Genomic DNA, 11,096 nt, shown 5'->3' with positions numbered 1-11,096 from the left:
GACTCTCCCTGGTTTCCAACTTGCTACCAGTTCACACCAGTCGCCGTCTCATCACAACACCATTTAATGCTCGCAGAACCCAAACTCCACAGACTTGAGGTTGCTCACAAAGTCCGCCTGCTCGGTCCTGCGCTCCGCCATCAGCTGCTCGCGGATCCGCTTCGCCTCGGCCTCGCCGTACGGAAAGTCGACATTCCCCAGCACCATCTCCCCAACCTCGGCCGGCAGCGGGAACTGCTCCCTCACATACCCCTCCCCGGGCCACCAGTGGCGCTGCTGCGGCGGCACGTTGGCCGTCGAGATGACGGGCACCTTGGGGTCCACGAGGAACAGCGCCAGTATCTTGCGGTGGCCCGGGCGCGTCCCGTCCTGCAGCTCAAACGGCGCGACCCGGTGCAGGAAGAGGTTGGGGAAGAAGACGGCGCGGCCCTCGCGCGTCGTCACCGAGCCGACGTCCTGCAGCGTGCTGGCCTCGTGGCTCTGCTCGACGGCGAAGGTCCGCGCGATGGAGCGCACGTCGCTCTGCATGTAGTTTAGGTTCATACTCAGCTCCTCCGAGTCGGCCGAGGTGCGGAAGTAGAGCAGCGACTCGGTGATGTTGTCGTTGTCGTAGTAGTACAGCGCCGTGGCGACAATGTGCTCGTTGTGCTGGCCCTCGACGTGCCACGAGCCGCCGTCGTAGCGCGGGCTCTCGGGGGTGAGGTGGATGCTGGCCAGCTTGACAATGACCTGGAGGCGGCTGGCGTTGTCGAAGAACCCCGTCGTCTTGACCTTGCCCTTGTAGGCGTCGGTGGAGCGAAAATCAGACTTGTCGTCGGGGAGTTTCAAGGGATGTGTCTCGGAGAACCATTTCGTGTCGAGCTGCTCGCGTGCGGATCCTTCGTAGTCGTCTTCGTATTCCTCGTCTTCTTCCCTTTCCGCCTCGCCCTCTTCCAAGGGCCGGCTGGCCGGAGTGCATTCATACGACGCTTCGCACAGCTCGGGAACTGTGCATTCAGGGCCGGCCTCCATGGTTGACAGACGCTGGTACGGAAACTCCTTGGGCCATCGATACACAAAGTCCCAAGCAGGAAGCGATTTTGAGATGAATTCTTCAATCACCGGATACAAACCCTTGTGCTCAACAGGATGCAGGTTGTTGATGTAGCTTGTGATGCGTGCGTTGCCGTCTTGGCCGACTTCCACATTGCACGGCAGCCACTGAAAGTTGACTGATGATGTCGCAACGTTACGGTCGTTCCAGAAGGTGGACGTTTGCTTCTCGCTCTCCTTCGGCTTGGGGATCACGTCACCGGCACCGATGAAGCGCATGCAATCGTTCAGGCCAATTTCGTGATCCGGCATGATGCGTGTCTTGCCGAATACCAACGGCCACAGAGACGGGTGAACCAAATCAAGCACCTTGTTGTCGCTTCCAGGATGCCAGTCTTTTGCCGCCTCCGGCACGTCTTCCAGAGGCTTCACTTGTTCAGCAAGCTTACTCGTTAGATCGGCGTCAAGCAGGCTGTCTGACTTGAGAACGCATGCCGAGTAGTCAAAGACGGGAATCAGACCAGTTTTCTCGTACATGTCTGCCTTTAAGAGCAACTCTTCGATACACTGCACATGGTGTTAACAAAAGGCTTACGCGAACAAGTCTTGGAAGGAAACGAACCGCATCCGCCATATTTGGCGTAAAGTCTGCGTGTGAATGAAACCCGTCCCAATCCATCGCCAGCATCTCTGCCCTCCATTTTGCCGCAATTTCAGGATCGCGGATCTTGCGCCACCACTCTGGCTTGTTCGTGAGGCTTTCTATAGCCTCCAGCATGCAGTACTCTCGGATGAGGAGAGTCTGCGCCTTCCAACCGGCTTCTCTGTCGGCGACCAGGACAGGGAACTCGACATCCTTCTGGCCTGGATAGCGATGTGTAATGCTCATACCGTAACCGCGCAATTTGATTTTGCCCGTGTGAGGGGGCGTACCAGGCTCGATGCTTTGAAGTGGGAGCGGGGGAGACGGAGATAATTCCCGGGCTGAAGGAGGGTCTTTCACAATGAACATCTCATCAATGATTGCAGTCAATGCATCCTCGGGGAACGATAGCGAAAACTTGAGTCTCAAAAAGTCGTTGGCCTGCTTCAGCGATGGCCGTGAGTTCCAGTTGAATCGGTCCACCCAGGCTCTGAACGCCTGCTCTTGCTCTTCTGTGAAGCTGTCTGTAGACATCTTCTCTTCTTGAAGTTCCATGATCAAATTTTCGAGACTGGTTCGATTTGCGATAGAGTATCAGCTTGAGTCCTTTCCTACTCTTTCAAATGAAGAAATACGTTTCTCATTTATCCCCCTGGAAACTTCTGAGCGAGGCTGATTCGCGGCTGGTCTAGGCATTCAGCCGCCCCCCACACGTCTCTGCCTAGCAGGCTGCCCTCGGCGGATTGGAAGAAAAGCACTGACGAGCATGCCGAATGGCCTCGTGATCTCGCCCAAAACGACATAGTTAGACCGCTGAAGCCTGTTTAAGGCTTGGGGCCTGCGGGCTTGCGCAGGCACACTGAGCACAACGACAGACCATGCGAGCCAATTCAACCACTGTCAACGGTCAACATAGGAACAAAATCTTGGCCGCGCACCCTTTCTACTTGGCGATTACCTTTTTTGTTAGCTTGTTATGGCCAACTGCGGCCTTAAAGTAGGCACCCGCGCTAACAAACGAGGCTGGCGATCGGCAGTTCCTGGGTAGTTGGGGGCGTGGGGAAACGTTATCACAATGCCCTCATTGCCTCAGTGCAGCTATTCTGAGGATGTTATCGGCAGCTGGGGAAAGGATGAAGTCCGTTCTTTCATTGATATGGCAAGATGTCTTTGAAAACATAAAATTGCCCTGCAAACGCCGTGTATGCATCCGATGTCGGGATGGGGACGGGGCTGGATGGACAGGGGTCAAGTTAAATTAGGAGCCAGGCTGTGAACGCGTCTCCTGTTCACATCTCGCGACTTGCAATTAATTACAGAGTTCACGATAGAGACAACTGACAAGATGTCGGACACGGGGGTAGAGATGAAAATCCCGCCCTCTTCTCAATCGCATTTCGCCCAGTTCGAAAAATTCACCCCCGACGATGCCGCGCCGTTCGACGACGAGTTCAAACGGCTCGCCGCGTCCCAGGAATGGGTCCCGGGCTCTCAGCAATATACCACGGAGCGTACCATTGCTATGCGGGCCGAGATCAAGACACACTACTTTTCGTCATCGCAATTACCTGCAGCCTCAGCGCAGCTACCCGCTGCGTCATCGATATCAGCCGTTGTCACCGAAGAAGATGAACTCATGGGGTACCGAGCTCTATGCGACGAGGTCGGCCTGCCTTGCTACGATACCATTCCAGAATGCAAAAGGGAATTGAAGAAGACGCTGGTCAACATTATAGATCTGATTGACGTGCGGCGCATGATTGACGTGCGGCCGACGCCGCCAAAGGTCAAAGTTTGGAAAGACTTTGAAGCATTTCGCGCCTACACGCTACAAGATGAGCATAGAATTGACAAGGACGAAGCAAAGGAAGATGGCGGATACCTAGCATCTTTGCTGCAACATCTTCGGGTGCCTGGATCCCGGGGGCGTGGAACTCGAAGGAAGAAGAGAAAAGGACTGAAGGGTCCAAGAAGAGACAAGGTTTCTGGAGGTGTCACAAAAAGGTATCAGGATTGAATCATTCAGACTGGCTCTTTCGAGGAGCCGGGCTCAAATTGTACTGTCAATGTACAGACCGAACCACGCAGCAAGCTTTGTCCTGGCGCGCAAGACTGTCATTCTTACAAAGTCGCCACATTTCATCTTTCAGCCCATTTACGCAGCGGCGCTTTTTTTGCTACTCAATGTTGTCGTAACCAGGTCGCGCGATATCTTGGCGGACTATTCGATTCGCGCCAGCAAGTCTTCCTTTTCAACCATGTCGCCAACGGCTACCGCAATGGAAGCTATGCGACCGCGCACCGGGGCACTGACATGAACCTCCTGTTCTAGTTAGCCACCAGTTACAGCTCTCAGCCAAGGAAAAGAAAAAGTTTCGCTTACCATCTTCATTGCGCTCACAGCGATCAGAACATCACCAGCCTCCACAGCATCTCCCGGGTTCTTCTTGATACCCACGATACGACCAACCATTGGAGAAGCCACTTCTTTATTGACGTCTGGTCTTGCTTTTTCACGCTTTCGTGCAGCCATCGCTGTGGTGAATTAATAAAAATATTCGATGAAGCGCAGTTTGCGGTGCCAGTGCCATTCGTATCATGGGTATGCATATGAATAGGTATGTGCGGGTGTTTGGCACGGATTGCCCTCACGATCAAACGGCCTGCGGCTGGCTTCATGACTCCCGACATGGACTTGATGGAGATTATATGGATGTCGTACTCTACAAGCCTGTCGACAATCTTCATGTAGTACTCGAGGCCGTACTTGGTGCCCGGCGCAAGCATATCACCTGTATACATGATGGCTCCTTCGACAAGACCTCCGGCTGCGTGAATCGCTTCGATTCCTACCTTCAAATTCTCCAAGTCATTGAGGCAGTCAAAAACGCGGAAAATATCGATGCCTGTCTGCTTTGCCAAGCTGACGAAGTGGAAGAGGGCATTCTTTGGGAGTCTCAAATGTCATTAGAAACGGCCGCACATTGAGGCACGCTTTACTCACGCCGAGTATGCCAACCCGTTCGTACTTCTTAGTAGCATCTGAAACGGAATGTTTCTGCATACGAGAAAGTTTAGCAGGTGAACCAAAAAGGGTACAGCGGCCACAGACGTACGGGACAAGCTCTCGCAACTTTCTCTGTGCGTGTAACTATTATCAGCACGGTTGAAGTCATGGATTATAGTGCAGCTTACCAAACGTTGCCAGGGATCTTCATACAAGAATCGAAGCATGACATCGAAAGTGGCTCCTCCCCAAGCTTCCAGGCTGTAGGCGTCTTTGTAGGCATAACTCATGTGCTTGGCTATGGCCTCTAAATCCCTTGTCCGTACTCTCGTTGCCAGAAGAGACTGTTGTCCATCACGCCATGTTGTATCTGTAATTAGTGTCTTCTGGTGAGCTTTCACCTGTCGCGCAAACTCTCGCGGGCCATCGCGCAGGAGAATGCTGCGCCATCCGTCGCGGCACGGATCTTCAGTCGATATCTGCTCTCCAGTAGTTCGATCGATCAATTCTCCGATGAAAATGTTCTTCTTGAGCGCTGGCGGTTTCTGTCGCGTACGATTAGAAAAGCTCCGCCATGACTTGAGATTATTGCTCTTCTCGCACCGTTTGACCCTGAATACGGCTGCCATTCACGGCCGCGTCGGCCAAAAATCGCAGGACGCCTTGCTTGGGCACAACTTCGCCACCCACAACAAACAGTTCTGGAGTATCGTCTACGAACGAAGTCCAGCAAGCACCGCTCAAAAAGGTCGAGTGCTCAAGAAGCCGAACCAAGAAGTCAATGTTGGTTTGGATACCCTGGATATCAATTTCACGCAGCGTTCGAATCGCTTTCTTGATGGCGGAGGCACGATCAGAGCCTGTGCAGATACACTTTAGCAAGAGGGAATCGTAAGAGGAGCCAATCTGGGCACCAATAAAGCACTCGCTGTAATCAAGTCGCACTCCATTTCCAGCGGGTAGCCGACACCGACCGATCGTTCCATTGTCGGGGCCAAAGCCGTCCAACGGAATCTCTGTGGTGACTCGACACTGGATGGAGCAGCCTTTGGGGAGTATTTTATCCTGAACCAATCCGAGATCCTTAAGAGTAGCGCCGCACGCAATGCGCAACTGCGCTGCAACAAGATCGACCCTCGTCAGTTCCTCTGTGATGGTGTGTTCAACCTGACTAGTCCGGATTAATGCGCGTCGCAAATTCTCAGCTCGTGTGAAAGACCTACATTCGTGGGTTCATCTCTATGAAATAGAAATTCTCGCCCTCCACCAGAAACTCGACGGTGCCGGCATTCTCTAGTCGGTTTATTAGCAAATCTTGAAATTGAAGGGTATGAAATTGGCACACGACACACCGTATTTTAGGCCTTGCGCAAGACGAACAGCAGCGTCGGTGACGCCCTGACGGACTGCCTCGGATATCCCCATTGCAGGAGCAATCTCAATAATTTTTTGATGTTTGCGTTGAATACTACAATCACGTTCATGCAGATGAATATGATTGCCCTGTCCGTCGCTGAGAACCTGGACTTCAATGTGCTGCGGTCGGCCAAGGTACCTATTCGAAGATTTTTAGCGATCGATTTTCTGTTTCGTGAGTCTTTCGGTTTCATACTTTTCAACAAATACTACGTCGCTGCCAAAGGCCACGCCCGCTTCGGATTTCGCTTCTGAGATGGCGTCGGCCATCGCTTCCTTTCGATGGACGACTCGCATTCCACGCCCGCCGCCTAGTGATGTGTTAAATAGTTGACGTAGAGCTTTTCTTCCTCGCTTGGGTTCTTACCCCCGTGACTCGCTTTGATCACGACAGGGTAGCCACAGCTGAACGGAGGAGTTTTAGCTATTTTACAAACAGCACGGGACATGAACCGTCAGCACCCTTCCCTCTCTGCGAATGCATAAGCTTCTTCAACGTCTTTTAAAGCGTCTTCAGTTCCGGTTACTGTTGGTATAGCAAGGCTTTGTGCGAATTTGCGTGCGGCCACCTTGTCGCCCATTTTCTTAATCACCTCGGTCGGCGGTCCAACAACTGCACAGACCCAGTCAACACTTTGGGGTGTTCTAGTAGTTGATACAACGTACATTTCATGCCTGCTGCACGAACTTGCTCGGCAAAGCCCGCATTCTCGGAGAGGAAGCCGTATCCGGGATGACTGGAGGACACATTGTCAGCAATTCTTCGGGGTATTTAGAAGAGTACCTCAAGCGCACATGAGGTCCACACGCTGCTCTCTGGCAATTTTCACAATTCGATCGGCGTTCAAATACGCATCACTACTCCATGATTAGATGCGACTCATCGGCAGCTGATAGTGTCGGCGTACACAGGAGTACGGTCACTTTCAGCGCAAGCGGGAAGCGCTTCGTCGGCTTCTGGAAAAGTCATCAGTTGATCGCCAAATCTTTTCATCTTCTTCAGAATACCTACTATTATGATACCCTGCAGACTTGTCTTCAGCGGCAAAGATGGCAACGGTTGGCATGCCCAGCTCCCGCGCTGCTGAGAGGACCCGGGCGGCGATTTCACCTCTATTTGCCACGAGCACTTTAGGCGGCTTCGAGGTCATATTGTTGATCACAAAGCGTGTCATGTCAGAATCAGCAGTATCGATATTGGAGGCGAATACCTGTTCATGTGGTGCGGAGCTTAGCTATATAAAAGGCAGAATCGGAGAAACCCTTGGCTTTCTAAATTCCCACCTCTAGGTAGCAACTGTGTTTCTACACGTAAAGCGTGAGCTGAAATCAGGCGCCGTTTAGGAGGAAGGATTGACTTCATTTGCATGCAGATGTGTTGCTCATCTTCTGGCTAGGGTGGGAAATATAGCTAGGATACCATTTTTGTGTTCTAATTCAGCCAATCCGTCTGCGACAATGCTTATTTCGAGTTACACGAAAGTAATTGCAACGCATTGGCGCGGCATATTGCAGGCGCTAGTGTGAGTTGCAGCCAGCTGAACTAGTAGGTGCATGCATTACCTTGCAGCAAGAATTGCGACATCCCGTGTAGTCCTGGATGTTGCTAATTGGTATGGACGATATACATGCACCCTGGTCATATTTCGCGCAGCCCCCTGGTCCCTGCCAGTGTTCATACCCTGCGCGTTGCAGCTTCGCTGGCACGCAGACTTGCAAAGGCCGCAAAGGATGGGCGACTGGAAACAGGAGAGGCTGAAGCCACAGATACCACTGACGAAGATCTTTCGAATGCTATGGCTCGGATTCGCAGCTCCGCGCTCCCCAGAGGTCTGTCTGAGACAACATCCTCGGTGAGACACGCGCAGTACTACTGACTAACTACCTACCCAGCAGCTGGGTACTTAATTCTAGAGCTGAGGACATTTGTTCCAACGTCCTCTTCTGCACAAATAAGCCACTGGTAGTTCATCTTGTTGAGATGTCATTTACTTTGGTTTCGCGCAGCTCACTGGTGTCCGATGTTTGCCTCGTCAGATGCTACAAAGCCAAAAGGAACTAATTTAATACTTGTGTCTAGGACATGCGAAGAAAAAAAGAACACTTATTAGTAAAGCAAGATAAGTAGTTCTACTTCCGCCCGCTAGTTGCGTTGACGAGCGGGGTCATATTTTGTCACTCACATGCCTGGCCACCTCGCTTCAGTCAGTTTGTCAATAGACGGACGTACCTGTGTCTGGATAAACGAAACGACGCCTCAAAAGTACTCGGGACGGGAAATTTCCTCCTTGCACGCTGGTCTTGCCTGAATCAAGGTTTCAAATGGCTCTTGAATGCCGCATTTCTGGTGCTGTAAATGGCTTAATTTGTCGCATGGACGTGAAACTCGACCAAGACATGCATTTGATGTACGCTATCTGTAGTAGGGTGTTAATTGCTTCTGTCTTGACCGGCTGCCCGTGGCGCCCATGGGAATATATTTCAGCGACTGTCCGCTGCTACGTATGGATCAATGCTCGAGGCAGAAATAAACTGCACCTCTATATTCCTCTCTTTCTTCAAAAGCTTCGTTATCATGGTACTCAACCCACCAGCTGTGGCTCCGAATGCCAGTACTCCTCTGTTAGGTAGCGCGACGCAGGTCAAGTACCAAACGACGCATGATGAAGGCGAGGAAACCACGATAGTTCAACAAGATATGCCATTGGCAAAGCTCGTTATTATAATGTGTACAGCTTGGTTGGGTATTTTCCTTGCGGCCATCGATTCCACAATCATTGCCACCCTATCCGGACCTATCAGCAGCGAATTCAACTCGCTGCAGATGTTTTCGTGGGTCGCTGCAGCCTACCTGATCGGGAACGCAGCATCTCAGCCTCTATGCGGCCGGTTTACTGATGTCCTGGGGCGCGGTCCTGGGCTTGTGGCCAGCAACATTCTTTTTGCCGCTGGGAATCTCGTGTGCGGCGTGGCGCGGGATCAGTATACCATGATTCTCGGGCGCGCCGTTGCGGGTATCGGCGGGGGAGGTCTCGTTTGCATCGCGACCTTTTTGGCATCAGACTTAGTTTCTCTGCGCCGAAGGGGTCTGTTCCAGGGGATCGCAAATTTATGGTATGGTATCGGAGGCATGGTCGGTGGTGTGGCTGGTGGCTTCCTTCACGACCATACAGCAACGGGCTGGAGACTGGCGTTCTTCATCCAGGTGCCCCCCGCGGTTTTCTGTGCCGTGGCGGTATACTTCCTGGTAGAAATTCAGCCGAAACAATCCAGTAAATGCTTGCTCGCCCGCATTGACTACCTCGGAGCTCTACTCACAGTTGCATTCGTTGTGATTTTGTCGCTAGGGCTCAGCTCCGGCGGGAGTATAGTACCATGGACGCACCCGTTGCCCTTGACTGCGGTGCCTATGTCTCTTGCTATCTTGGCGCTTCTCATCAGAAGGGAAAGACGAGTAGAGCAGCCAATTATCCCTGTGAGACTTCTCTCAGACCAGACAGTCTTTGCGTCATTCTCCATCAGCTTTCTCAGTGTCATGATCATGATGGCAGCAACCTTCTACGTACCTCTCTTCCTCCAGGTGCGGGGCGAGTCAGCGACGAAGGCCGGGATCAAATTGCTATTTTCCCCCGCCAGCATGCCGCTGGGGGCACTTGGTGTTGGACATGTTATGAAACAGACTGGGCGATACGTCGGATTGACTGCTTCAAGCATAATCGCCATGGGCTCCGGTGCCCTCATATTTACTTTCCAGCATGAGAGCAGCCGAGACTGGTTGACTTACACAGGCCTGTTTCTGCTTGGGGGCGGGTACACAGCGGTGCTGACCACCACACAGATAGCGTGCATTGCGGCGGTGGATCATGCGCAACAGGCTGTTGCCACTTCGACGATATGTGAGTAGTCGCGGTGTGTGAATTCATTTTAGCTATAGAGATGTACACTAACAAGCGACAGACCTGGCTCGCAGTCTTGGTGGTACCATCGGCCTCGCCGTAGCATCTGCGGTGTATCAAAATACGCTCAGCAGTGGGCTTTGGGAAATCTTCGAGGGAAGACTAAATGCGCGTGGCGAGATTCGTCGGCTCCTGGACGATCTAAGTTACTTGGATCAGCTCCCAGCAGAATGGCATAAAGGCGCTATCAGGGCATTTATGGGCGCTTTCCACGCCACCTGGCTGACAATGATTGTTTGGGCTCTGCTCACTCTCATATGCGTGCTTCCAATGAGGAACCACAAGCTTCATTCAACTTTAAGACGATAGCACTAGCAGTTTCGGGGTTCACTTGCAACTTGAGTGCGCGAGTAACGAAATATTTGAGGGTTACCAATTTGGCAGGAACAAATTGCCTACATGCCACTGGGGTCTAAAAGATGTTCAACGACTAGCAAATGCGAACAGTCACAGCACCATCACGACATAGGCGCGGGATAAGAATGTTGCCATGAACTAAGGAATACCGTTTTCTGCTACCTTCTATGCGGCAATGTTTTTTGGGGCTGATCTTTGACTTTGATGCAGTATCTGTGCTGGCCCCTGGCGCACCGTGACTCAAGCTGATGCAAACTGACGCATGCATCACGAAGATATGATAATCCAATTCGTTAGCAGCCATTGCGCTCAAAGGCTCGGTTAGAGATAGTAGACGTAGTATTGTGGACACCTTTTATATTTGCGAGAACATTCTAGTTTTGCAGCTGGTGGACAGCTCCAGTGTGAGGAGTACAGCTCGTACACGATCGATACTGCGCAAGGAACCCCGCAGAGCTGGATTGGTGTCCAGAGCCAAACTCAAACAGGCCAAGAAACTGCTGGGTGATGCTCTTGAAAAGCTCAAAATCTTTCTTTAACTGAGAGAAGCGAATGGGGTATCATGCGCGAAGTAGAGCCTGAGTGTTGCAGAGGATGGATTCACATTGATTTACTATCTAAGCGATCATTCCAGCCAAGCGTTATCTAGCACTCGAAGCACTGCATAAAAAGGTCAGCAAGGTAT

At 51.9% G+C, this 11,096-nt stretch overlaps 5 protein-coding genes across 5 annotated transcripts; 2 read left to right on the top strand and 3 right to left on the bottom strand.

Annotated features, from left to right (window-relative positions):
- Positions 1-63: 63 nt before the first annotated feature.
- LMH87_002405 (uncharacterized protein) lies at positions 64-2,230 on the bottom strand (the record flags this gene model as incomplete). Its single annotated transcript, XM_056193853.1, has 2 exons — positions 64-1,599; positions 1,655-2,230. 2 exons carry the CDS (start codon positions 2,228-2,230, stop codon positions 64-66), a joined length of 2,112 nt encoding a protein of 703 aa, XP_056050848.1.
- A 790-nt stretch (positions 2,231-3,020) lies between these two features.
- On the top strand, positions 3,021-3,692 carry LMH87_002404 (uncharacterized protein; the record flags this gene model as incomplete). The annotated part of the gene is made up of 1 exon (XM_056193852.1): positions 3,021-3,692. The coding sequence occupies one exon, from the start codon at positions 3,021-3,023 to the stop codon at positions 3,690-3,692; it is 672 nt and encodes a 223-aa protein (XP_056050847.1).
- Positions 3,693-3,896: 204 nt separating this feature from the next.
- LMH87_002403 (uncharacterized protein) lies at positions 3,897-6,547 on the bottom strand (the record flags this gene model as incomplete). The annotated part of the gene is made up of 11 exons (XM_056193851.1): positions 3,897-3,998; positions 4,059-4,121; positions 4,328-4,631; positions 4,680-4,733; positions 4,792-4,814; positions 4,871-5,227; positions 5,286-5,853; positions 5,906-5,975; positions 6,035-6,237; positions 6,295-6,409; positions 6,466-6,547. The coding sequence occupies 11 exons, from the start codon at positions 6,545-6,547 to the stop codon at positions 3,897-3,899; spliced, it is 1,941 nt and encodes a 646-aa protein (XP_056050846.1).
- Positions 6,548-6,621: 74 nt separating this feature from the next.
- Positions 6,622-7,249, bottom strand: LMH87_002402 (uncharacterized protein; the record flags this gene model as incomplete). The annotated part of the gene is made up of 6 exons (XM_056193849.1): positions 6,622-6,624; positions 6,692-6,711; positions 6,765-6,835; positions 6,894-6,956; positions 7,007-7,055; positions 7,111-7,249. 6 exons carry the CDS (start codon positions 7,247-7,249, stop codon positions 6,622-6,624), a joined length of 345 nt encoding a protein of 114 aa, XP_056050845.1.
- A 1,424-nt stretch (positions 7,250-8,673) lies between these two features.
- Positions 8,674-10,363, top strand: LMH87_002401 (uncharacterized protein; the record flags this gene model as incomplete). The annotated part of the gene is made up of 2 exons (XM_056193848.1): positions 8,674-9,994; positions 10,056-10,363. The coding sequence occupies 2 exons, from the start codon at positions 8,674-8,676 to the stop codon at positions 10,361-10,363; spliced, it is 1,629 nt and encodes a 542-aa protein (XP_056050844.1).
- Between the last annotated feature and the right edge of the window lie 733 nt (positions 10,364-11,096).

The sequence above is a fragment of the Akanthomyces muscarius genome, chromosome 3, assembly GCF_028009165.1.
Source record: "Akanthomyces muscarius strain Ve6 chromosome 3, whole genome shotgun sequence".
NCBI classification, from domain to species: Eukaryota; Fungi; Ascomycota; class Sordariomycetes; order Hypocreales; family Cordycipitaceae; genus Akanthomyces; species Akanthomyces muscarius.
Note: the sequence above shows the minus strand (reverse complement) of the source record. Positions and strands in the feature narration are given on the sequence as shown.